The following is a 27570-nucleotide window of genomic DNA, read 5'->3' as shown; positions in this document are numbered from 1 at the left end:
GAACTTGCAAAATCATCACTGGCTGCTGCTGGTGTGCACCATGCAAGTAGTTCTACACTTTTACCAAAAGAATGATTTTTATATTTTTCCCATGCCCCTTCCGACCGCCTGTTTTCTACCCTCTCCCCCTTTTCCTGCGCTGGAAATAAACGAAGCGATGGCTTTCCCGACTCCTCGGTACTAGCTTACGCTGGCCGAGGCGACGGCTTTGTACTGAATGAGGAGGCTGCAGCCCTCCCCGGGGCTTGGCACTTCGCACTCGAGCCAGCTAAGCCGGGCTGCTGCGCGGATCCATTTCCCTTCCCTCTCCCGAGCGTCTATCAACGGGCTGTCAATCAGAGCGGCGGCTTCGCTTTCATCTTCTCCCCCCGCCCCCACCCTGTCCACAGAGAGAAGGCGGGGGGGGGGGAGGCGGAGTGGGTGGAGGGGATGTTAAAGTTACATTGCAGACACTGGCTCCCACTTCGCACCGCCGGAGCTCGGGCGAGCGCGCTTGGTCCGTCCCGCTCCCCTTGCTGCCCTGGAGAGTCTCGCCCGGGCCAGGAGAACGCGCCCCGCCGGCTCCCGAAAGCCCCGGGCCGCAGCCCCAGTCCGGGAGAGGAGGGAGCCGAGGGAGCGCGCGTGGATTGTTAGGGCCGGGCGGCAGCTGCACCTGGGCAGGCGAAGGGGGGCGGCAGCTGCTGGGGGGGGGTCTCCCTTCTCCATGGGGGGCTCCATGCCCGGCCTGCAGCAGGCGGCTCTGGGAGACGGGGCTGGCCCCCTCTAGGGGCGGTGAATGCAGGGGCGCCTCGGACCGCGGAGACTCCTCGCTCGGGAGAGAACTTTCCCTTTCGGCCCCCGCCGGCTGGCGCTGTGACATCCGCCCCACGCGTGGGGGGCTGCGCGTTATCCTGTTGCTCCAAGGCCCCCCCGGCGCCCGCCGCAGCCGGGCCCAGCGAAGAGCAGCGGGGGAGAGAGCAGCGCTCGGAGCAACACGCGAGGACAAAAGCCAAGAGTCTCGGTGCGTGTGGCCGGGCTGCCCGGGGGGGGGGGGGGGCAACTTCACTTCAGAGGCAAACTTTGTAGCATCCCACCCCCCCCAGCCGGAGCGCCCTGGCGGCTCGGAGAAGCAGCGAGCCGCGGCTGCAGCAGGGAAGCCGCTGCGGGCTCTGCTCTGGCAGGACCCTCTCGCCCCCGTTCGCTGGCGGCTGGGGAGGCGGGGGATGGGACCCAGGCGGAGGGAGGAGGTGGCTGTAAGAAAGAAAAAGGCCCGGAGAAGATCCAGGCTTATCCAGGAGGGCTCCCAACACTTCTGCCCTCTTGCAGCCGCAGCTGGGGAGAGAGAGGAGGAGAAAAGTGCCTGTGTTCCCCCCCCCCCTTTCCACGGCCGCAGACGGCCCAACAAGTCAGACAGACAGACAGACCTCCTTCCCTCCGGGTGGCTGAGCCTGGCTCCACGCTCCCGCGGGAAGAGGGCATGGGGAGGGGAGGGCAAGCGGCCGATGCTCGTGGAGACTTGATCATAATCATATTCTTATTCCCTGTGCTGTTGTTGTTCCCCGGGCGGCGCAGGCATTGAAGGGCAATTATGCCTCAGCTGTCGGGCGCCGGAGGCGGCGGCGGGGGGGACCCGGAGCTGTGCGCAACCGATGAAATGATCCCGTTCAAAGACGAAGGCGACCCTCAGAAAGAGAAAATCTTCGCCGAGATCAGCCACCCGGAGGAAGAAGGCGACTTGGCTGACATCAAGTCCTCGCTGGTGAACGAGTCCGAGATCACCCCCAGCAGCAATGGGCACGAGGTGAGCGGGGCCGGGCAGCCAGCGGCGGCGGGGGACCGGGGGGGGTTCACACCAGGGGCACGGAGAGAGGTTTGGGGAGAAGGGCGGCTCTGGAGCTGGGCAGTGCCAGGGCAGAGCAGCACGCCTCAGCAGAGGGCTCTGAGGCCCCGGGGTTCCCGCCAGCCCTCGGGGTTCACACCACCCGGAGTGGCCAGGACTGGGTGAACACACAAGTCACAGGCGAGCAGCGCCGTGGGCACCTCTCCTGGCACCTCTTCTTCAGTGCAGGAGAAATTAAAGGAGCGGGGCCGGGGGGTGGTGCGCAAAGGAAAACAGGACGTCGGCAGCAGACGCGGTTTTCATCAAAGCGCTTTGTACACCAAGCCGCCAAGTTTCCCCTGAATGGGAGGGAAGGCGCTCGGGAGTGAGAGTTGCACAGGTTGGGCGGGGGGGAAGCGGACACGCCGACCTCTGCGAGCCGGAGAGCTGTGTGCGAGAGCGAGCATTTCATTCCCTACCGGCAGGGCTTTGATCTGCCCTGGCCTCCTCCCCCCGTTGGGGCTCAACGGGTTGGCAGACCCGGGATTATCGATTCAGCACGACCCCGTCGGCGCGCTCCCTCCCCAGTCTGCCTCGTGTGCTCCAGCCGGTGCTGAGATAAAAACCCTTTCCTGGAGCCTTGGCCCGAGCATTATCAAGCTTGTGCTTTGCTTAGGGGCTCCTTCGGCTCGAGCGCCTCGATAGGTACAGTCAGGCAAGCGATCCGAGCAGGGTAAATAGAGACACGTGGGTACTTGTGGGAGGGAGCTAGCTGGAGCTTTTACCTTTTCTTTAAAAAAAAAGGGGGGGGGGGAATAAGTTGCTTTATCGATCAGCATCTGATAGGAATTTTCGTGGAGAAAGGGTGGCCGTGGCCCATCTCTTTCAGTACAATGCATTGGCCTGTGTGACAACATTGAAAAAACAGGTCTAGAAAAGTCTCGGGGTTTACTCCAAATACAGGAGGATATGGGGAGAAGTCATTGCATTGGGAAGGCACATTTTTTTAGACGGCTAACTTGTCGCCGTGGACGAAGGGGAAACAGCTGGTGCATTCACGTCACTACATGAATTTTTGGTGTTAGTGATGGGTTTGAATGAAGATCAGAGATTGCTGGCCAAGATTTATGCGGTGTCACACTTGAGTTTGATTGCATCTCAATCATTATATTGACCAGTTTTTTTAATCGCTGCATTTCAGTTGGGCATGAGCCTAGGGAACCAGAATGAGCAACTAAAAGGACTGTGTACTTCTGGAGTTAATACAGTGCTACTTCTAGTGACTAATGAAAGGCATGGCTTTGCAGGGATAATGGAAGGTGGATCCGTATTGTTTGGGAGTTCATTTGCAGTAAGCCAATACAGTCAGAACAGGGGATTGGCACTGAGATCAGCAGTCGATAAACACAGTAGTAGTTACCTTGCTTTGACATCGGAAGTCTTATTTTTGACAGTAGATCAGCACTGCCAACTATCGAAACAACCTTTCTCTTTAGTCATAAGAGACTCAGAGGAGACATGCTGGTTCTTGGCTTCTATTGCAACTTCCAGTAGGGGACTATCCAAAAGCTTAGCTGGCTTTTTTTCAGTTCCAGCCTGTCTCATGATCTAGCCAAACTGCATGTTGTAAAAATAGCTTTAAAAATGAATCTGTGGGGTTGCACTGACATATTTTAAGTGCCTACTAAACACCCTTTTAGTGTGTGTATGCAGGAGGACCTTCTCTCTCCTTCATATTTCAGTTTCATAGCTCAGGACAAGCAAGTACCTATTAATCACAGGATCCTATAATAGCATTAGGCCTAAAGTAACCATGAAATTTCTTCAGTAAAATCAGAGGTCAGAGCATTAATTACAGTATAAACTCTTTAAAGGTTTTGAATAACCTGTTTTGGTAGCAATTTACTAACATGGGAATAATTTAAAAATAAGGATGGAATTTTTAAAGGTCCATATAATGGGACACTCAGTTTTCATGAAAAGTATTCAGTTTAGGAATACTATTTTGATTCTTAAAGCTTTAAAGTGTTTTTAAGAAATAAGCTCCTTCAGTAAATTGAGTGCACTACTTGTGCTAGAACTGCTCTGCAGAACCACATGGTAATTGCATTTGTAATAAAAAAGACCATTCTGTTATAGCTCACTTCCTTTTCAGCATGAGTCAAGGGAGTGAGAAAGTAGAACAAAAATACAATTGCTTCTCTTGACTGAGACACTCACTAATTTTGTATTACTTTTTGAAAGATTGAGTCGTTAGCAAAAGTGAACAGATATGCATAAAAATACTTATTTTTAATAGTGGATTCTGTGTGGTTAGGTTTCCAGGCAAGCCCAAGGTCAGGAATCCTATCATGACAAAGGCAGAGAACATTCTGAAGAAGGTGAGATGTACTTATTCTTTACTTTACATTGTGACTTTATTTATGCCCCTCTCAATGTGTATGCAGCTGTAATTTTAATAATGCTTTTTTAGTTAGCAGTCAGTTGGACTTGGGTGTATATGTGTGTTTATGGAAAAATACAAACGTTTTCAAAACTGAGTAAAATTACATTTGGTGTGCATTCATCCTACTTAAGTAACTAAATGGTATTTCAGTTGATTGCCAGTTGAAGTAAATAGGCCAACCGGATCTTTTTACTGAAGAAATAACTATTTTTAGAATATCAGTGGTTCATATATAAATGTTGTCTTGCTTCCCTCGTTCTGACAAACCTACTGAGTTATGTATATTAAGAAGTTGTACGCTCGCTTTCCAACCCAAGTTCTGCCACTTTAAACATGCCTTAAAATCAGAAAAACGTCTAACCTTTTGATGTGCAAATTAGTGATCTCTAATACTTCATTAAGGAAGATGCGTGAAGCTGACTACACATTTTTAGTTTAGAAAGCTGGACACTAATATAGGATGAGGATCAGTATATTTTTATAATGGGGCTTTAGTTCATAAGGATGATCTTCTGAACTGAAATGAGAGTTTCACATTAAGTTTGGGGCTTCAGCTTTTCTTCAGTCTCAGTCCTTGTTAACAGCTTTTATTATTTAAATTAGATATTAAACAAATTAGAAGTGGAACCTCCTTTGTTTTGAATAGGCCCCAATAAGCAGTAGGGTATCCTTGTACACCAGCCTGTATTCCTGTTCTCTTTAATAGCTTTCAATTAGCATGACCAGAAAGAATTATTCATACATGCAGTATGCCAGCTAGTGAAGGAAGTGGTTCTGTCTAACTGTAATACTGCACTTCTCTGCAACCAGCTGTGGAACTGATGGGAGAAGTCTATATGCAGGACAGTTCCAACAGATGCTACTTAAAATGAGAGACTTACTACTTTATAAATTTGATTTCCATTGCTGGGATTTAATATCTGTAGCATTGCTTATTGTTCATGCAAGAATATGCACCCACATAGCCTAGGAATCGTGTGTTGCGTATTGTTTCTAAAATTTACAGGCACACACCAAAAAGACTATCAAGTAACTTTAGAATCAAATGTAGTAGTACATTAGGCATGTGTCTGTTCTTTGAAGCTCTTAAGCAAATCATCCTAGTCCAGTCTTTGTTTGTGACTTATAAAATAGACTGGTTATACTGAAGTCTTCCCATGTCCTAAATGCAATTCCTAACAAGTGTCTGTTAATAAGCCATTTAAGGGAGTAACTGTTGACGGAAATGCAATACAAAATTAAATGAATCCTTAGCAATATGTTTCCTCCAGCCCCCAAAAGACTTTTACAAATATTGTGAATTTCTTACTGTGAAAAGCCTCTAATGTGCCAGAAAAGCTTAAGAGTTGTTAATTTAGCCTCCACTTATTTTCTTTCACAGGAAAACATCCAGATGGTGGCTTATACAGCAAAGGCCCATCCTACTCGGGTTATTCTGGGTATATCATGATGCCAAATATGAATAATGACCCCTACATGTCTAATGGATCTCTGTCTCCACCCATCCCTAGAACAGTGAGTTACCTGTTACACAAACAGTCCTTGGAGAGACAAATGGTTTTCTGTTCAGTATATGCTTTTGATATTATTTATCTTTATGCTAAATGCAACTAAGATGAACAATGCATTGCTATTCTGTATTCTATTTTCAAATAATATATATACTTCCTGAGGATTTTGATTGGAATGGTGGAAGAAAAGCTGCACATCTAATAACTGAAGTATTGTTGTGTGGTTGAATAAGGCTGAAAAAATAACTTTATGGTATAAGTTGTGATGGAATGGTGTAAATGCTACCTTTAGAATGAAGGGAAAGGACAGAAGCACTACTATACTGTCTTTAGTGTCTCCTGCTTATGAGGGAAGATAGAGGATTGGGGATAGGACTACTAGAATTGCTAATCTGTACATGACACTCAAAAATAGCTGATACGTGGTTTTCCTTAGCTGATATTTATTAGACTACTCTGTGTGAAGTTGTCAGGTCTGTGCCATTGAATGTCACTTGGAACCAAAAGCATAGTTTAAGATAAAGCAAACAGGGGAGTCATCTGTGATAGCATGTGAAACAACTGTAGATAAACTAAGATGTAGTTGAGAGCAACTTTTGTTTGTGCGCTACCATGATGGCCATTGACTTTCATTTACTGTCAAGATATGTAATTTTCTCCGGTTGATGTAGAAGTGAACCTGATTGACACCTGTATTAGAATAGAAAATTCTGAAATGTTTTTGGTAAATTACTGAGGGTTTTTTTGGAAATTTAATTTTAGTTGAGGAAATTGCATTAGCAGAATTATCTTTGAAAACCAGAAGTTTGTGTGTTGTGGAAGGCCATAGACATTAGGAAATAATTTCCTACATTTTATTTGTTATACACATTGCATTTTTTCTAGTAATGAAAAACTAGTAAGAAAAGTATTTTTGGCAACATCTCTATCCTATAACTTGTTTCAGTTCTGATTTTTTTTAAACTTTGAACTAGTCCATATTGGTATTTTTAACAGCAAAATATTATACTTAAACACTGGAGACAGTCTCCACCAGATGAAGGTGCTTGAATTCAGAATGAGACAATAGGTTGTGGCCTTCTGAAATGTGCTTCTGAAACCTTCTACATGCTTCTGTCTTGTACTGTGCAATCTTATGTACATTTGAAAGAATAAAAATCAAAGGCATGTAATGCTTTTATAGTTTTGTGTCTTAAATCTGACTTGAATAAGAAGGTGGCAAAACCTGTTTTTTTTCTATCCGTTTGAAGGTCTATATGCTTAATTTTGAAGCATTCATACTATATCCAGTATAGTCTTTCTATATAGGCTTCTGCTAAAAGATATGTAAAATAAAAATAGTTGACAGAAAATATTGCAGTTCTGATTTGCTGACAAAAAGAATGCAGTCACATGGAAGTCTTTAATGCTCAGATCTGTGTCTCCTTGAAGAACAGGAATTTAGTAAAACCCTGTACTATTTCCTTTACCTCCAAGAAACACTAATGAATGCAAGATTTGGAACCAAAAAAAATTCAACTTCTTAATGTTGCCTATAAAAATAACTAGAGATTTTAAAATCTCAAAATTGTTCTTAAATGTATCACAATGAACCACTGGTTATTTTCTTGTGCATGACTGGTACATTTCTGCAGATAGTATAATAGTTGATATTTCAGACCAAATTGATCAGGTTCTTTGTACTGTAAAAATGTGTGAGTAGCTATTGTGATATTGGGGAGAGAGGGGGAGATAAAATGCATCTGCTTTCCATCCTAGCCTGATGTCTAAGGGATTAATTTAGTTCCGTGTTCTTGCATGTTAGAGCAGCACCACAATAATTGTAAAATAGGGTTCTTGTAATATGCTAATGTTGACCATAAACTGAAATCTCCAGACTTAACCACGAGGCTAGATACTTGAGTTAATTTTTTTAAATTGAACTAACATCTTTTGTTTTTTATACTTGACAGCTGTTTTTAATGTGTGTGAGTGTGTGTGTGTATGAGAGAGAGAGAGAGATCAAAACACTGTATTATAGAAGATGATACTCACTCTGTCATTAACCACAACCTGTGTGGTAAGCAGTTATGCCTTCCCACCTCTTCACTTCTGCTCTCTACCTTTGGTGGGCTTCTAACTGTCACCCATTCAACTTCCCTCTGTTTCCTTTCAGATAGCAAGATTGAAAAACAGTTTAGATAAGTAGATTTTAAGAGACCCAGGCTCTCATCCTCTCATCACAGTTGTCTGACCATTTGCGTGTAGAGTAGCCTTGTGATATACCTGAGATTCTTCATTTGCATAACACAGGAACTACTTATTTACTGCATCCCTTGATTTGAGGTGTTAGAATTTGAAACCACCTTGGGATACTGAGTTTTTTCACACTACTATCTGATTTGCTTATGCACAGATAATCCAGTAAATGGAACATATTAGCTGTGGTGGCCCTTTCTGATTAACACAATTTTATTTCATTATATTTAAATACAAAAGTATAAAACCAGCTTTTCTTTCAGAGGACAGGGATACGAGTTCAGGCCCTGATCCTGACAAGATTGCACATGCTTAACTCTACACATGTGAATAGGCCTGCAGATCTTAATGGCATTGTGTACATGCATAAAGATGTGGACTGTCTGTCAGCAGGGTTGGGTCATTCAACCATAGGTGTAGTCTGACTTCTGTATTTCAAGGCCATTCCCAGTCAGGCCAATGGGGCTACTTGTGCCTGAGGCTTGCAGTTTGGGTTAGGCAAACATGGCCAAATATTCATCTTGAACTTTTTTTCCCCTCTGGAACCTCAAGTACAACAAAGGGGTAGCCGTGTTAGTCTGAATCTGCAAAACCGGCGAGGAGTCCTGTGGCACCTTATAGACTAACCGAAGTGTTGGAGCATAAGCTTTCGTGGGATGCATCTGACGAAGTGGGTCTTTGCCCACGAAAGCTTATGCTCCAACACTTCGGTTAGTCTATAAGGTGCCACAGGACTCCTTGCCGCAGGTACAACAGAGATTCTTCTAGATCTTACATACAGGGCACCACTACCAGTGATGTCTGTAGCTAAGTTTTCATTAAGTCAAAATAATTGGATTTGGGAGACGAAGAACAATGCTGTCACTAGTCATGCTGTGAAAAACTATAATCAAGATTACTGAACATTTTAGAACAATGGAAAAATGACTAAAAAAGGTGCTGTTTAAAACACTTAAAGTTTTCTCCATGTACACCTGATTCTTTGGCTGGACTTTACTATAGCTTGACTCTACAGTTTAGTTTCTGATTAAAGTGCAAGATGCATACTAAACCCTGATAGAGGAAAATTAATAAACTGGTACTGACATTATTATTGATGTAGAGAGATGAAAGTTTATGATCAGTTTTACTAGGGTTAGGCTACTCTCTCCTCGTGGGTTCTTCCCCCACCCTGGTAAGGTATCTTTCATTTATTTCTTGCAGAAAAAAAGCAACAAGCTTTTCTACACTTTCAGCATTGTAGAATAGAAGCCACGATAACAGTATACTCCTTATCAGATAGTTGGGTAGGCGAAAGAGCAAAGAAATTCGTTTAGGTAGCTCTAGTAAAAGTGATATGCACATGCAGAATAATATGAAAACCACAATAACACCTGGTGAATATGAGTCCTGTTAGATTGAGAGTTCTCTTTGTGGTTTCTCTTAGTTGGTGCATAGTGTGGGTGTTGAAGATGGGAGAAAGTAGGCAGCTGCTGTTTGTTTTTTCCCCTTTGAGCAAGATTAGTTTCAATTAGCGTTCTTGAAGCAAAACCTTAATAAAACCTTTTGTACAGTATTTTAAAAAATTCCTCAAAATTCCTACAATGCTAGGAAATGTATCTCTTTTCTAGGGATTAGGGTTTATATTGTATTGTATAGACGTGCTTCAACTCCATTTCCACTCCTCTCTCATATCCGTACATACATGCCTTGTAGAAAGTGAGAGTTTTTTTAATAGCCAAACTGTTTTTTGATTAGCAGCTGGAATTATTAAATAGACCGAAGAATATTTTCAGCGATATTGAAAAAGGGTGTGGATCTGCTCCACTATAGACACTGCAGATGAAACTCACTAGGAAGTTCCACAGGAAGGAATGTGAGAAGTAGTTGTGAGAAAGATGTTGGAAATTTCCAATTGTATTTGGAGAGCAGACAGTACTAGGTTCTCTACAGATGCATAAGAGAGCTTCTGCCTTCAGGTGCTTATGTCTCAAGATGAATAAAACAGAGTTGGGAGAAAGCCTAGGACAAAAAATGATAAGAACACGTGGTTACACAGACTAACAATGTATTCAAGTGTTTTGGCTATTGGGAGCTATCCCTCCAGGAACAGGGTAGGGCACTTGTTTATGGACTATATGCATGCGCCTGAGAACAGTGTGGGGCTTGAAGGGGGGGTTGCCTGGCTATGCTACAAAAAACTTAGAACTTAAGTTCTTAAACTTACCATTCAAGAAGGCAAGCTTCATTTTTGAAGATGTCAACATTGACCCTTACAGGGAAACTGGATAGTCAGCAGGAATTCAATGTTGAATGGATATTTTATGGGTCTTAGTGCAAGATATGATGAGGATGGATAATGGGAGCATTGTCACAGATCAAGACCTGTAAGGGACCTAGACAAAACTACTCCTGTTACTCCGTTACTTTCCTTTTCTACCCTACTTGCTTTCCCGCTTCATTCCTCTCCCCCCACAAAATCAGAGTGATGGCATACTTGTAGGCAGCATATAGGTAAACAGAGCAGTTCATTTGCCCAAACTGTCAAGCCAGGCTCTTTCACAAGCACTGAAAACCCACACTTTTTTTGTTTGTTTTGTTTTTTAAGATGAAATTTGAGGTTAAGTGAATTTTGCTTATTAAATACCACATAAAAATCATGCATGGAGCTGCAGAAAACTTAGCACTTAAGTTGGTAGTTCATTTGATTCAGTCTGGAGAGGAGTAAAACGTGGCCCTTGGAACATTTGATTTTACTCGGTGTATGAGCTGGATGCCGACATTAAGTGCCAAGTAGAGAAAAGTTTCAGAGGGGTGGCTGTATTCACCTGTAACTGAAAAAACAACAAATAGTTTTTCAGCACCTTAGAGACTAACAAAACATGTAGATAAACTTAAAAAACAACAAAATGTCTGGTAGCACTTTAAAGACTAACAAAACATGTAGCTGGCACAACCCATTTCTTCAGATGAATGGAGTAAATTTGTACCCTGGACCCTTTACTCCATTCATCTGAAGAAGTGGGTTATGCCCATGAGTAACCTGAGTTCTCTGGTTTGTCTCTGTTTCAAAGGACTACTCTAGTAGCTGGGATGTTGTAGAATAGTGCTGAATGGGGCCCTATTCATTTAAGGCACACTTTTTTTAAGACACATTTTACACTTGGGTGACTTCCCTTCTCCAGCCATTAGTGAGGGCATTCAGCCCACAGTGGTTTCCCACTACTGCTTTCATTTCCTATCTAAGCTGGTGCTATAATGGTGATTCTTATTTTGAAATCTCAACTGACCAGTTAAAAATCCTTACTGGCTGTGGAACAATGAGTCAGACACACCATTCTGGCTTTGGACTGAGCTATAAATGTGTGTATGTGACTACCTGTTAAAAATCTTTCATTGAAATTGTATTAATTGCTATGAAGTATCAGAAGTGAAGCTTTATTTGATCTGGTTATATGAGACATACTCTCTTATTTCTCCCCAACAGACAGGTTCTCCCCAGGTTGTGTCTAGACAAATTAATTTAATGTAACTTTTAACAACTGGAAACTGCAACTTTCATTTTAAGGAGGTTTAAAAGTAAAATTTCATCCTGTTGGTGGTGGTCATCTTTCAGTCATGCGCCAGAGAAAATGTTGCTCAGAATTGCTTGTTGCAGGCTCTCAGTACCAATGAAGTATCAAATACGAAGGATCTAGTTCTAAAGAAACACTCATTCATTTTGTATCACATCCATGTTGTTAGATGCCAAGAAGAAAGCATGAACCTCTAGAGTTCATGAAAGCAAAAGGGGATGAACCATTGCCAAATATGTCATATTCTTCAGTCTGTATGCCGAGAGCCACAAGAGTGACTTATGAGTTTCTAACATGTTTAGGTATGAAAAGCTCGTCTGATGAGAAGGAAATGTCACTAAACAGTAGGGTTAGTGTATATGTGTCCTAAAAAGTTTGTTAGATGCATGTGCCTTTGTGATAGGAAGTTCCCTCTTATCCCTAATGTACAAGAACACACTTCTTAAGCTCACATTTTTTAGCTAATTTTGAATTGTTGAATCATAAATAAAATCTCTCTTCTGGTATTTAACTGAGGCCTTGTCTACATTAGCTAAATCATAATTAATTCCTGTTCTTACTTTTGGAATGGTTACACTAAATCAATCACTGTCTTAACTGGCCTGTGTGTATGAGGGACAGAGTGTTTGTAATCTGCTTGATCACTGTCAGCGTTACCACATATGACAAGCCATAAGTACAGGGATCCTTCTTTCCCAGAGTATAGGAAGGAACAGCCTAAGTCAGAGGATAAGGTTGAGAGACAGTGGCTACATGTGAGCAGGAATAGAAAGCCCAGAGTGCACAGTCAGGGAGCTGGCTGCAGAGGGGAGGCTGGGCAACAGATAGCGGGACATAGAAGTGGCTTTTTGCTGGGAAAGGCTAGTCATGTCAATAGCTAGAGTTGTCCTTGTAACCTATTCTGGACTGTCTCAAGTATCTGGATCTGTTAGCTTATTTATTGTAAGCTGAAGTGACTGTGCCTTGAGTATTTTGCATCTTGTAGTATTTGGCAGTGTTAATAACAAGAATCCTGTTACTTGCAGCATGAAAGTTCAAGGAAATATGACTGTGGGCAAGAGGTCGAAGAGCCTCGTGGTTGGCGCTTGTGCCGTGGTTTGCTCTCAAGTTGTGGTACGCTGAGCATATTCATATGCATTAGAGAGGGTGGGTACATCAGATCAACTAGACCCGTGGTCACCAACCAGTAGATCGTGAGCTACCGGTAGATCTCAGGGGGTATGTCTACACTACCCCGCTAGTTCGAACTAGCGGGGTAATGTATGCATACTGCACTTGCTAATGAAGCCCGGGATTTGAATTTCCCGGGCTTCATTAGCATAAGCGGGGAGCCGCCATTTTTAAATCCCTGCTGCTTCGAACCCCGTGTAGCGCGGCTACACGGGGCTCGAACTAGGTAGTTCGGACTAGGTGCCTAATCCGAACTACCGTTACTCCTTGTGAAACGAGGTGTACCGGTAGTTCGGAATAGGCACCCTAGTCCGAACTACCTAGTTCGAGCCCCGTGTAGCCGCGCTGCACGGGGTTCGAAGCAGCAGGGATTTAAAAATGGCGGCTCCCCGCTTATGCTAATGAAGCCCGGGAAATTCAAATCCCGGGCTTCATTAGCAAGTGCGGTATGCATACATTACCCTCCTAGTTCGAACTAGGAGGGTAGTGTAGACATACCCAGGGGCTCTAAGAGTAGCTCTTGAGCCCTCTCTGAACTGCGCACGTGTGCAGTACATTTACATTAGTTTTCCTCATTTGAGGAGCAGCTACTCACTGAGCAATACCACAGCTGCGAGGAATGGTCAGAGCTGGGAGGTCGGGAGGGCTGAAACACCCCAGCCAGCTGACTGTGGCTCTGGACTGACTGCAGGGCAGCCGGGCTGGAAGGAAGAGAAGCAGCTGCCTGGCCAGCTGGCCATGGCGCTCAGCCAGGGTGCACCAAGCTCCACATGGGCTGGTGCAGAGGAGAAGCTGCCTGGCCTGCTGACTGTGGCCTTCAGCCCAGAGGAGGCTGAACCGCGCTCCAGCTGATTGGGCGGCTTCCCCTCTGCACCTGCCCATGTGGAGCTTGGTGGCACCCTGGCTGAGGTGGCTGGGCAGCTGCTTTTCTTTGCTCCAGCCTGGCTGCCCTGCGGTCAGTCCAGAGGGAGCGCAGGTCGGAGGCTTCCCTCCGTGGCTGGTGTAGGGAACTCCCTGCCCCCAACCTCGTTCCCTCTCCTCTGCCCCAAACTTGTCCCCCGCCCTCTTGGCCCCCTGTTCCCTCTCCCTTGCCCCCTGACCCCGCTGCAGAAACCTGTCCCCCAGCACCCTGCCCCCCCTGCAGAAACCAGTTCCTTCTGGCACCCTATCTCCTACTACAGAAACCTGTCCCCCTGCTTCCCTCTGCAGAAACCTGTCCCCCCCAGCACCCTGTCCCCTGCTGCAGAAACCTGTCCTGGCACCCTGCCCCAGTGGCACCCTGTTCCCTGCTCCAGAACCCACTAGCACTCCTCCCCAGTACTGTGTCCCCTGCTCCCAAATGACTTTTCTATGGGTCAGTGACCCGTGACTCAAGGCAGGTTCCCTGCCATTCTCATAAATAAAGACAATGCCGAAACTTTTTGTGTTTGACATAGTATTTTATTTAAAAATGAAGCCTGGCCAACAAACCCCCAATTGGGGCCAAGCCCCCATCTGGCCACAACCACTCCTGCACTCCCCCTTCCCCAGACCCTAGATCTGAGCCTATCAAACACTGGAACCTCATGCCCTCAGTCCCTCACATACCCCATCCCAAATTCCTGCACCTTCACATCCGCAAGCCTGTGGCTTGCTTAGTATCCCAACACTGCCCAGCCTGGAGCCCCCTCCCTGAGCCAGTGTCCCCTTCTCCACCTCCTCCTGAATCCAGATTTCCTCCCAGAGCTTGCACCTCTTACCCCTTCCCACACCCAAATCCCTCATTCCCACCCCAGAGCCTACACATCCTGTCTCAACACAGCAAGGGTCCAGCTAGACTGCAGGAGTTTTTCAGGATTCTGGAGATATCCCAGAATAACTCTTCTGCATCCAGGGTTGCGTTTGTTCTTCTGCTTTTTTAGTGGAAGAGCAAACAGGCTCTTTTGGTCACCTCTATATTCCTCTTTCCACAAGTAATAAGGTGGCTTCCAAAAGAAGGGGCTTTTTTCTGACATTTGGTCCAGTGTAGACAGGGCAAATGTTGGAAAAACCTCTTCCTACAGAAGAATAAAAAAAAATAAGCAGCAGTATAAGGATTGGGGATAGCAAGTGATGGAGAGGAGGAGAATAGAGAGGGCAGCGCTTCAAGGAAGGGGAGGGGCGGTAGATCTTGGTTTGGTTTGTTATTTAAAAAGTGATCTTGGGTGTAAAAAGGTTGGAGACCACTGAACTAGACTGTGTGGACTTGCCTTCTCAGCTAAAAATGCTGTGGTTTTCCCACTGGGATGAAGTGGAGGGGATACATATGTTAATGCATGCTCGCTATCCCAGACTGAAGATAAAGTGTCTTACTGCTGAGGCAGTTCCTGGTGGGGGAATGTAGTTGGCATTCTTATTGGTGGAGCAGTAAGGGTTTACATGGGTCAAGAAGACTGAATTTCTTTCTTGCCACTAGTATTGCTCTCCTGGGATCATTGGTGGGTCATTGTGGAGAAGCTTGGATAACTACTTTGCATACTGTTCCTATCCTGGGTGTCAAGGATTAGCCTCTCTATGAAGGCCTAAACACTAAGCAGTAAATTAGCATTAAAAGAAAATTGCATGCAAAATAATTTAGCAGCCCAACAGTTTCTATTTTGAGACTCTGAGCTTGTGGGATTGTTTTTATTTATTTTTGGCTTTCCACTTCAAAAGAATCTGTCCAGTCAGCAAGAAAGTGATTGAGCGCTTAACTAAAAATGTATTCATTGAACTAAAAGAACAGTAGTGAGTCAGCATGTGCCCCAGTTTTGCTAATCGGCCAGAAATTATCCCCTTCCATGAGGGGTAAAATGACGTGAGTTGTTTCAGAAGAGTTTGGATGTATTCAGCAAACAGGAATGTGTGTTCACTGACTTAGATTTAGCCATTGATGGACCTATCCTTCATGAACTCATTTTTTTGAACCTTGTTATACTTTTAGCCTTCACAGCATCCTCTGGCAATGAGTTCCAAGAAATTGACTGTGTGGTGTGTGTGAAGAAATACTTCTTCTTGTTTGTTTTAAACCTGGGACCTATTAAATGTTTTGGGCAACCCCTGGTTTGTGTGTTATGTACAGGAGTAAATAATACTTCTTTACTTTTCAACACAAATCAAGATTTGATAGACCTCTATCATCTTGCCTCTTAATTGTCTCTTTTCTAAGCTAAGAAGTCTCAGTCTCTTAATCATACAAAAGTTGTTCCATACTTCCAATCTTTTTTTGTTGCCCTTCTCTGTACCTTTTCCAATTCTCGCCTCTTTCTTGAGATGGGACAACCAGATCTGCACACAGTAGCCAAGATATACAGTGAACCCTCGTTTATCGCGGTAGATAGGTTCCAAACCCGACCGCGATAGCTGAAAATCCGCGAAGTAGGCTTTGAAAGCCGCGGAGGGGCTCCGGCGGGGGAGCAGCCCAGGCGCGCCTGGGATGCCCCCCCGCCGGCTTCCCCCGAGGCTTTTTAAAGTTTTGGTAAGGATCAATTTTATGTTCACAGTACAGTGAACCCTCGCTACTTCGCGGTTCGACCATCGCGGATTCACGTATATACATAATGTAATGAAAAAAGTCCGCGAAGTCGTGAATCCGCGATGGTCGAACCGCGAAGTAGCGAGGGTTCACTGTATGTGCTGTAAATTTATATAAAAGGAATTATGGCATTTTTGGTCTTACTAACTACTTTTCCTAATGATTCCTGTCAGCTTTTTTTGGCTGCTGCCCACATGTTGAGTGGCTATTTTCAGAGCACTATCATATTGATTCCAAGATCTTTCTTGAGTGGTATCACCTGATTTAGACCCCATCATCGTGTATGTATAGTTGGGATTATGTTTTCCAATGTACATTACTTTGCATTTATCAGTATTTAAATTCATCTGCCTTTTTGTTGCCCAGTCACCCAGTTCTTGACATTTTATTTCTGAGCTAGGAAAATAAAATCATATTGAAAAACATTAAATGTCCACCATGGAGATGAGAGCAGACTTACATGTTTTTTTTATAGATGAAACTGGGAATATGGTTAATCAAATTTGGCTAGTACAGACTGTTATTACTCAGTTATTTAGCTTTTACTGTATCTTTATCAAGTGTAATTTTAAATAGCAAACCTATTGTTGACACTACCTGTAACTACACTTGTGCGTATAGAATAATTTTGGCTATTTATTAGGGATTGATGTGTTCCCAAAGGTTTTCATCCACACAAGTGTTTCTGTAATCAACACTCAGGGCTTCATTTCAAGTGCCACTGCATAAGGGTTTAGGTAGATCCTACTTAACCCGAACTGATGCACTGGGTTGAAGTCTCTTGGGATTCTGTGATTCCACTTCACAGCATGTAGGCACATTTGCCTTTTAGAAAATTTCTAGGCTTAATGCCAGCAGTAGCAGTAGTGTGAGTGTGTGGGTGTGTTTTTGCTGGGGAATCCCAGTAATGCTGTCTCAAATAACAAAATATTTTTTGTTTTGGAGATGATCCTTTGTTCATCTTCTGAGGATAAGGGAGACTTAATATGGATTTTAATGAAAATACGTAATACTATTTTTAATTACAGCAGAGCCTAAAGGCCCCACTGTGATGGGCTCTGTACATATTCCATAAATTCTTTAAGACACTCCCTGCCCTGCTATCTAAACAGACTGCAACTATTAAAACAAAGGAAAAAACAACACACCAGAGAGTGAGATTTAATAAGATTTAAAGCCCGATGCTGAAAGGTGAAGAATGTAGAATTCCCACTGATTCAATGTGAGTTCTACATTTCTCTGCACATCTTGGTCTTAAAAGTGCAATCCATTTGCAGTTGATATAGAACAGGTGCCGGTGCTAGGTATGAGATGACAAGTCTGGCAGTGCCTAAATAGATACCTGTGAAGGACCACAAACAAGATAAAGGAAGTTGGGGCAGTAGCTTTTCTAGGTCTGGATTCCAGCGAGAAGATAAATGTATTGCGGAAAACAACAACTAGATTTGTGAAGCTATACATTTCCAAGCTCAAGGTTCACCCACTGCTATGTGGGACATTTTCTTAGTGGTTTGTCACTCAACTGCGTTATGTAGATATGATTCCATTATTTCTGTCTTTTCCACCCTCTATAGTAAAACAGTGTCTTGAGACTAAGTGCTCAGGAGAGTGACCTGTGGTGATGATATTTCCCCACGTTAACACCTCTACCTATTTTCCTGCTTTTAATTTATGGACTGTGTTATACAGACGATCAGAACAGATGATCACAACAGTCCCTTTCTGTGATTCTAATAGTCTTAGTGAGGCCTAGTATTAAAAAGCACATTACTTTTATAAACTACACTTACAAGGGAAAGTCTATCATGCGGCGGGTCGTCCAACGATACTATATGGTGCTGAATGTTGGGCAACAAAGAAGAAACGTGAGCAGATGATCCATCTGTTCCATAGAAATGCAAATATTGCGATGGATAAATGGTGTCAGCAAGAAAGACCATGCGAGGAAAAAATGAGGGTGTGCAGATGGTTTGGTTATGTAAGGCGCAGTCCTGACAACTATGTGAGTAAGAGTCCAACAGATCAAGACTGAAGGATAAAAGATAGCTGAAAACTCAAAAAAGTGGTGGGATGTCACAAAGGGCAGACATGTTAACAGGTCATGTTATAGAGGACATGGTATTGAACAGAGTACTTTGGAGGTAGAGGACTTGTAGAGTGGATGCCGTTCGATTGGATTAACGAAGACTCTGAGAAATTACAGTTCAGACTAACTAGTACCGTACTTCATTTGTCAAATGTAAAATACATAGCTTTATTTATGAACAAAGCTGCTCTCCTCCCCCTCCCCGACGCGTGTGGGTCTTATTTGCTAATTATAGAGTTCAGTAACTTGTAGTGCATCTGCCGGCCATTGATGAGGTTGTACTGTAGAGCTTTAAAAGGCTCAAATGTTATTGTTTTGAAATATTTAAAACTGAGGTGTATCCTGTTGTAATTATTATGACTGGGGCTGGAATCGGGAGGGGTGTAGTGAGAGGAATGGAAAGGGTTGGTTAAAATATAACTGCATATTATAATCATGATTGATCCCATCATGACTGCGACTTCCCTGGAGTGGTTTAAAAACAGACTTCCTGAGGAAATCTTGTCTTGCCCTAACAGAGTAATGCTGTCTCTCCTGCTTTGATGCCATTGTTAACGCCACTGAAGGACTGTTTATGACTAAAGAGAGTAGGAATGGGCTACTTTTTGTAGTAGGCTACTTTCACCTTGCCTTGATAGTCCCCCACGGTTCATACTACGCTTGCCTCCTTTAACTTGACTAAACTCAGGGGGTTTTTCCTCCAGAGTAAGGCCTATTGTAGCTAGACCTGTAATACAGCTTCAGTGCATTCAGTGGTGCTTTTTAAAAAAACTGCTTGTACTTGCATGGGTGAGTGGAAGCAGAAAGCAGATTAAGGTTTGCCTACTCTGATTTCATGTAGAAACTCCCGAGTACTAAAGGAAATGCTGATTTCTGGTATTGACTGGTAAAAGGAGTAAAATCTACAGCTCCTTCCAAAGCCAGCACAGTTTCATTCTGGCTTTGTGTCATGTCAGCATATTCAGAGCAAGATCAGATGAGATAGTATGACACCTCCACAGCTAATAAGAATTTGCAAACCAGCAGGGAACAGGCAAAGTTGGAAGAGTGGAAAAACTCACAGTGAGCTTCCTTCCTTCACGCTGAATACCTAGGGCAATGGAGACCACATGATGATGTTACTCCTGGCAATGGAGAGCTTGGAGACAGCTGGCTGGACTAAGCACAAATCAGTAACTTCCTGGGAAGAGGGAGCAGAACTTTCTATATCACCAGTGATTGTTGGTCTTCAGGAGGTGGCTCAACCCTCACCTAATTGCCTTTTGTGGTCTCTAGAGCCACATGATTCCTTCCTCTTTCCCCTGATGATTGACTAGTTAAATAGAGCTGCCAGCTGGGAGGAGTCAAGCAACTTAAAATTCAGCTTCGGTGAATGAATGAGTTCAGGTAATAAGGACCACACATTTTTTCCTCAGTGGTGCATGATGCCATTTAAGGGTACTTAAGTCTTGGTGGAATGGCGGCAGAATGCCCAATCTAACATGCAGGTTTCCTAGAGATGGTGCTATAAACCAGCTTCCTCTGTGGGAGGAGAACTTCTGTGGGCCAGCACAGTTAAGTTATCTCTTAAAAGCTAAGTGTATACTAGGGGACTATCTCTTCACTGCAGTGGTGACTTGAGTTGTTAGCGTTAGAACCCTTTTTTCCCCCTTCACTTTTATAACTCTCTTATGACTGTTTAAAGATCTTAACTAGTGGCAGTGGCGGCCAAGACCTTGTTAACTTTTTTTTTTTTTTTTTGGAGAGGGGATGTTACTTCAGTGATCCCAACCTAATGAATAATAAAAAAAAAAACAAGCTTGAATCTGGATCTTTGGGCCATTAAAGCTTTTGGACTGGAGAGTGACTGGCGTATGGATGGGCACAAAGGAAGAGAATAAACAGGATAGGATTCCCTCAAATTACTTTATCTAACCATTGACTAACAAGAGTTCTCAACCATTGGTGTGGGACCCCCGGACAAAGGATAGGGAAGCAGATTTCAGATGGAGCCAATGTTAGACCCGCTAGGGCCCAGGGCAAAAAGGTGGGACCCTGAGCCCTGCCAGCCATGACTGAAGCTCAAGCAATTGCCCTTCTTGCTACCCCCAACACCAGCGTTGGCTTTTATGTGCGGAAAACTAGTTGTTGTGGCACAGATGGGCTGTGGAGTTCTTATAGAATATGGGGTTGGGGGGGGGGGGGGGTCAGAAAGAGAGAGGGTAAGTGCCCCTGGTCTAACAGACTAGATTTTTTTACTGGGAATTATTATAGTGCATGGCTACAGGATAGATAGCATTTTATTATCAAATGACATGTGAAATTGACTGACTTTGTTCGTGCAAACAAAGGACTATTAACCGATTGCCATAAGGACTCCAAGTAAAGAAGGCCAAAATATTTTATTCAAAACTTCCTTAACAGATAACTTTTTGGAGGAAAAAAATGGAAACCCTTTTTAAGCCCTGAACATTCCAGTAAAATTGATGTGTGTGTTGGTTTAAGTAGCATTTTTATGTGTAACACATTGATCTCTACCTCTTTTTCTTTGCTCCACAAAAAAAACCCTATATGGCCTGTGTGGAACAGTATTTATCCCAGTGACAGAATCAAACTTCTCTTTCCCCAAATTAAGAGAACTCCTAGCTCAGAAAGTAGCCATGCGTTGACTTTTATATCCTCTCCGCTGTGAGCAGAGTTAGTAGTAATATGTGCATCTTGCATTTTTATGTGCCATGTATGCTCATTGCAGCAGGTGTAGATTAAAGCAGCGTTCTTGGGATTCAAGGCCTGTCGCTCTGATCATGAACCAGCTGGTGTGTCAGAAGAGGTTCATGGTAAACAGTTGGGCTGTGGAGAATCAGTCCAGCTTCAGGAGAGCAGGATTGGCCATACAAGGCCACCACCCTACTTTGTAGGGTGGGGGAAGGGGGGGGGTGAGAGAGACTGGATGGAAGCGGAATACTGTTACAGTGTATTTAACTATGCTAAAATGCTCATACAAAAGTGCTGAGCATGATAATAACTAAATCTGTGGCAACCACACAGCAGCATTCATCGTCCTACATATGTTCACACTCATAGATTTAATTAATGGAATGGAGTTAAGTTTATCTTGGCCAGCTAACAAAATGGAAAATCCACTTGTTGCCCCTGTTCCCTTCCAGAAAAATCATCCCCAAGAAAATTTTCTCAGAGCCTGGTAATATATAAACAGCTTTTACCGTGTACCCAGAAAATCAGAATTGGACTGACATGTTCTGCACCCAGCTTCAGCCATTGACTCTTTAAGGAGTAGCCCATGCAGTCCATATTACAACAGTCTAATCTTGAACTGAAAAAAGCATACCACAGCAAGGTCTGCATACATAAGAAAGAGGGACTAGAGCAAGGAATATTTCCTATCAAGAATCCCCAATACAAGGATCACTATGACTAAAGAAATAAAAAAACAAACATTAAAACAATTCAGGCAAAAAAGAGGAGTTGGCCTAAAGAAAAGGAATAAATGGCTGTTCATAATATAAGTTGCACTGTTTGTATTTTTACATATTCTGCCTTTCCTACATTGTCCCACCCCAATTTAAGAAATCTTTAGCTGGCAGCTGACACATTTTTGTTATATTCGTTCCTATATTATATTCTTATATTATAAGATAGCTGCCATCCAGGTATTCAGAATGGTAGAAGGTATTGTCCAAAATACCCAGTGCTGGACGTCTGTGGCCAGAATACCGGTTTAGAGTTATGGCACAGTTATTAATACTACTCTCTTTTCTCTTTACCTCTTCCTCGCCTCGGTTTCCTCAAATTGTTAAACTTTGAAGTTTTCTTCCAGTAAGGTACCTGGTACCTGTATATGCAAAATCGTAAAAATCAAAATCTGGAAAAAGTGTCTTGATCAACACAATCCGGCTTGTTTTGCTTTGTCATGGGGGTTTTCATGTGAGTGTTTGTTTGGCTATTCTAAAAACATACATGTGGTAGAAACAATTTTAACATGGCATAATAGTGATTTGGGTGGGAGGGTGTATGTGTGTGTGAGAGAGAGAGAGAGAGACTGTAAAGGCGCTTCTGTGGAGAAAAAGCCTTGAAGGAAGCTGCTCTGATTTTTTTTTTAAATCCTTTAGATAACTAATGAGGATTTTATGCATTTCTAAAATGGACACGTGATGCATTACAAATGCACGAATGAACCATTGTCTGCCTGCTACAAGGATCTGGGAAGGGGAGACAGTTCTTAGGCATCGCTATTATTTCACCTTACATCAGGTGGTTAGAAAGTAAAAATAATTTCTCCAATTTGGCTCATTTATCCATTTTGTATTTTTACTTAAGTCTTTAGGCTTGAAAAAGCAGGTGCATAATGATTGTCTCTTTGTGTGGTCCAGGCGATAAAATGCCCTCTCTGTTTTTTCCCTATGAAAAACATGTTTTTGATTTTGTGAAATGTCTATAATTTGTGTGCTTTTTTTATTATTTCATATTAAAAACAAATGCTTCCTTCCCTTAACTTTGCATGTTCCAAACAGAATTGATGAAAATAAGTTATCTTTCAGCTTTTGTTACTTTAAAACAGCTATTGGTGATGTCAGAGTCAATACTAAAAGCATTAAGAATGCTGGCAGAATGTAATGCAGCTGCAATCCAACATGATGTTGGAAATGGGGTTGAGAGCATAAAGGCTTTCCATATTCCCAGGGCGCACAACTGCTTGCGGCCTTGGCTTTGATCTCTTCAAAGGCTGCTGCCTCCTCCTAGATGGAGAGACTTGGCTGCCACTCGCTTGCATTGAAAAAAGGCAGAGGTCTCTATTCAGGCAGAAATCAATCATTGTGCAGAAACAATTATGTGTAATTCAACCATCATGAAAACAGGACGAGATTATGGGTTTGTTACCTGAGTTACTGTGTGGAGATGGGGAACAGAGAACACTGGAGTCCTGCTGACATGCCACATCTTGATGACAATTATAGACCTATGAATGATGTGGGCGGGGGAGGCATGATGACAAATGCTGGTCACGCTGTCCAGCAGAGCAGAAAATGAGGTTACAATTGGGAGATAATGTTTGCATATGTAACCATATTCCAGAAAGCTGGACAAATTCAGGGAATAGATGAGATGAGATGGGCTGTCATAAACAAGCGTGCGTGCGTGTTTGTGTTTTTGTGCAAGTACTTGTGTATTGACTTTCTGTAATATAAAATATATCACCAGGAGAGGAAAGTTGAGTGCCTGCTTTTTTTTTTTTTTTCCCCAGAACTGATTATTTAAAACATTTTAGCAATCTTTGGGAAAGGGAAAGAAGAGAACTGCAAGCTGAAGAGGGGAACCTCAGGTCATTACAAAGAAGGCTTATGTAGAAGTTTCAATAGTTTTTAAATTGTCCATTGATTTGATTTCCTATCTCGGGACAGTGTTAATATTCGTATTGACACATCAGTGCTTCTGCACAATTTACTCTCCTACTATCTTCCTCTTTCTGTGGGGTATTAAATTGATTTCATATGATTTAATCTTCCAGTAATTGTATGTGGTGGCTTTGAGATTTGCATGGTAGTGATTTTGGCAGTGGTGGTTTTATACATAGTATAACATGATGTGTAATGATGTCCTTATGTTGAGAATAAGGGTCTCTTCTTCCCTCCCCAAAAAGTAGTCTGCAGTTCATAAAGTTTCTCTTTTAAATAAGTCTTCATGACTACTGTGTATGCTAATACTCCTTATTCAAAATCTTCTTGTTACCTATAATATAAACCCTTAAAATAGCCTTCCTTCCCTCCCCCACAAGCAAAAGAAAACAGATAGATGACTGGTTATAAAATGGTATCATTGCTTGATAGGCAGGACTAGGTTTACCTTTTATGCTGCTCAAGCTTAGACATCAGAGGCGTGATATCTGCTTTGAGTTACAGATCTTCAAACAATAAGTCAAAACAAAAAATCAATCCCTCCGGTCCTTGGGTGCAGTTATCTAAAGATAAAAGAGAAAAATAAAGTTATGCTAAAGCAGATAGAGGAAAGGAACAGATATGCCAAGGAAACACAGAGGACAAGTGCAGAGTTGAAGTGGGCCTAGTGTGAGCCAACATCAATGAAATTTTATCTTATCAAAAAGTTTTAGGGTTGCCAATTCTTTTCAAACTGGATCCAGTATGCTCCAGGGCTGCCTAAAGCATTGGCTTCAGTACAGTTACTTCCCTTCACTGCCTTAAATATCACCACACAGGAATTAGATGGCAAGTTACTTAAAGTATAAAACTTTGCTGCAGAGATGAACAATGTATGAGGGGCTCTGATACTCCCTTGATATTTGATATATAAATACAGATTTCTTTTTGAAATGTTTAGTGAAAGGCATACTCTAAGGATGTTAAGTAGCATGTATTTCACTAATCGAATAGTCAATGCATTTTTGCATCGACCACTTAATTAGTCAGTAGGGCGGTGCTGCCCCTTTGAAATGCTGCCACTGCGTTTCAAAGGAGCAGTGCTGCATGGAGCCCAGGATCAGCTAGGGGCTCCCTGGCTTCGTGCAGCAATGCCCCCTTGAAGCGTTTCAAAGTGACAGCATTGCACGGAGCCCAGGCTCTCTGCGAGATACTCCTCTCTTCCTTCTCTCCCCGTCCCCCCGTTCAGAGAAGCGATGAGTCAACTATCCTGTCAACTATCTGATAAGCGTTTGCTTATCGGATAGTTGACTGACTTATTTTTTCTCTTCTGGGGGAAAAGCGTCTTAAACTGCACTGAGAAGAGAAATCTAGAATTTTGTGGAGGGTAAAATGGAAATTTAGTATGTGCCAGCTTACTGAGTCACTTTTGTTAACCTTGGTACATGACTTAGGGCATGTCTATGGTTCAGGGACCATAGGAGTATAGCTATGGCACCCTAGTTATGTCAGCATAACTCCATAGTGTGGATAAAGTCGACAGTGGGAATAAAGCACTTTTTATTCTGTCACAGTCGGAACTCCACTTCTCTGAACACTGGTAGAGAGGTTGTCAGAAAAAGAAGACCTAGCTGCATCTATACTGGGGAATAGGTTGGCAAAGCTACAGTGCTTATGGGGGGAATGGATGCACTATGGTACTGAAGTTGCAGTGTATAAAACTAAACACATTCGCTGATTCTGCTAAGATGTATGCTTTTCTAGACCCCATGCTACTCAACCATGTGAGCACAAATGATATTGCAAGGTGTGACCCTGAGCACATCAAGCGCGAGTACAGGGCTCTGGGAGTATGGGGGAAGGAGTTTGGAGTGCAGGTGGTATTCTGGTCAATCCTTCCTGTCAAAGGTAGGGGCCCAAGCAAGAGATAGGTGCATCCTGGAGATGAATGCCTGGCTGCAAAGATGGTGTCACCAAAAGGGCTTTGGCTTCCTTGACCATAGGATGCTGTTTCAAGAATTGCTGCTAAACAGGGATTGGGTTCACCTTTCGAGGAAGGGGAAGAAAGTAGAGTAAAACTCCGATGGTCCGGCATCTGATGGTCCAGCACTCCTGATGGTCCGGCACCATCAGGAACCCAGAAGTGCTTTGGGCAGCCAGATCATTGGAGCTGCTCCGCCCCCAGCTTCCCGGATTCAGCCACTGCTAAAACTGACCGGCAGCTGAATCCGGAAGCTGGGGGCAGAGCAGCTAGAGTGCTGCCGGTAGGTATCATAGCGCTGCCCCTCGGGGCTGCGGGACCAACCCGGCAGCACCCCAGCTGTCCCCGATTCAGCCGCTGCTGAAACTGACCAGCGGCTGACTCCAGGAAGCCCGAGGCAGAGCTGCTCTGCCCCGGGGTTCCTGGAGTCAGCCGCTGGTCAGATTCAGCAGCGGCTGAATCAGGACGCCTGGGGCAGAGCAGCTGGTGAGCTGTCGGGTTGGTCCCACAGTGCTGAGGAGCGGTGACATAGTTGGTATCACAGAGACCTGGTGGGATAGTACACATGACTGGAATATTGGCATAGAAGGATACAGCTTGCTCAGGAAGGAAAGGGAGGGAAAAAAGGGAAGAGGTGTTGCCTTGTATATTAAAAATAAGTACACTTGGACAGAAATTCAGATTGACATAGGAGACAGAATTGTTGAGAGTGTCTGGGTTAGGTTAAAAGGGGTAAAAAACAAGAGTGATTTCATGCTAGGGGTCTACTACAGACAGGCAAAAGAATGGATAAGGTTTTTTTTTAAAAAAATAACATATAACAAGATTTGGTGGTGATGGGGGACTTCAGCTATCCAGACGTATGATGGGAAACTAACACAGCAGGGCGCAGATTATCCAATAAAGTATTGGACTGCATTGGAGACAACTGTTTATTTTCAGAAGGTTGAGAAAGCTACTGGGGAGAAGCTGTTCTAGATTTGATTTTAACAAATAGGGAGGAACTGGTTGAAAATTTGAAAGTGGGAGGCAATTTGGGTGGAAGTGATCATGAAATTATAAGAGTTCACGATTCTAAGGAATGGTAGAAAGGAGAACAGCAAAACAGAAACATTGGATTTCAGGAAGGCTGATTTTAGTAAACTCAGAGCTGGTAGGTAAGCTCCCATGGGAATCAAGACTAAGAGGAAAAACAACTGAAGAAAGTTGGCAGTTTTTCAAAGGGACATTATTAAGGGCCCAAAAGCAAACTATTCCACTGCGTAGGAAAGATAGAAAGTATGACAGGAGACCACCTTGGATCAACCAGGAGATATTACATAATCTAAAAATCAAGGAGTCCTATAAAAAGTGGAAACTAGGTCAAATTACAAAGAATGAATATAGGCAAATAATGCAACTATGCAGAGGCAAGATTAGAAAGGCAAAGGCACAAAATGAGCACACTCTAGCTAGAGACATAAAGGGTAACAAGAAGACATTCTAAAAATATATTAGAAGCAAGAGGAAGATCACGAACAGGGTAGGTCCATTAAAGGGGGAGAAACAATAACAGGAAACTTGGAAATGGCAGAGGTGCTTAATGACTTCTTTGATTCGGTGTTTGTCAAGAAGATTGATGGTGATAGAATGCCTAACATAATGGTCGGTAGTGAAAATGGGGTAGGTTTAGAAGTTAAAATAAAACAAGAACAAGTCAAAAAATAGTTAATGTCTGCAAGTCACCAGGGCCTGATGAAATGCATCCTAAAATACTCAAGGAGCTTGATAGCTAATGGCTCAGATACCTCCTCTATCATTTTGAAAAATCATGGAAGTCAGGAGACATACCAGAAGACTGGAAAAGGCCACATATAGTGGCCATCTATAAAAAGGAAAATAA

At 43.4% G+C, this 27570-nt stretch overlaps 1 protein-coding gene across 4 annotated transcripts in view; it reads left to right on the top strand.

The window, feature by feature from the left end:
* The first annotated feature begins 939 nt into the window (after window positions 1–939).
* Window positions 940–27570, top strand: part of LEF1 (lymphoid enhancer binding factor 1) — a 125676-nt gene continuing 99045 nt past the window's right edge. For 3 of the 4 annotated variants that reach the window (XM_075929147.1, XM_075929148.1, XM_075929146.1), the window contains exons 1-3: window positions 1568–1780; window positions 4116–4179; window positions 5626–5759. In XM_075929147.1, the coding sequence (XP_075785262.1) occupies window positions 1568–1780; window positions 4116–4179; window positions 5626–5759 (411 nt within the window). 4 annotated transcript variants of the gene reach the window in all.

Source organism: Pelodiscus sinensis, chromosome 5 (assembly GCF_049634645.1).
Source record: "Pelodiscus sinensis isolate JC-2024 chromosome 5, ASM4963464v1, whole genome shotgun sequence".
NCBI lineage: Eukaryota > Metazoa > Chordata > Testudines > Trionychidae > Pelodiscus > Pelodiscus sinensis.
This window is presented reverse-complemented; position numbering and strand designations above follow the sequence as displayed.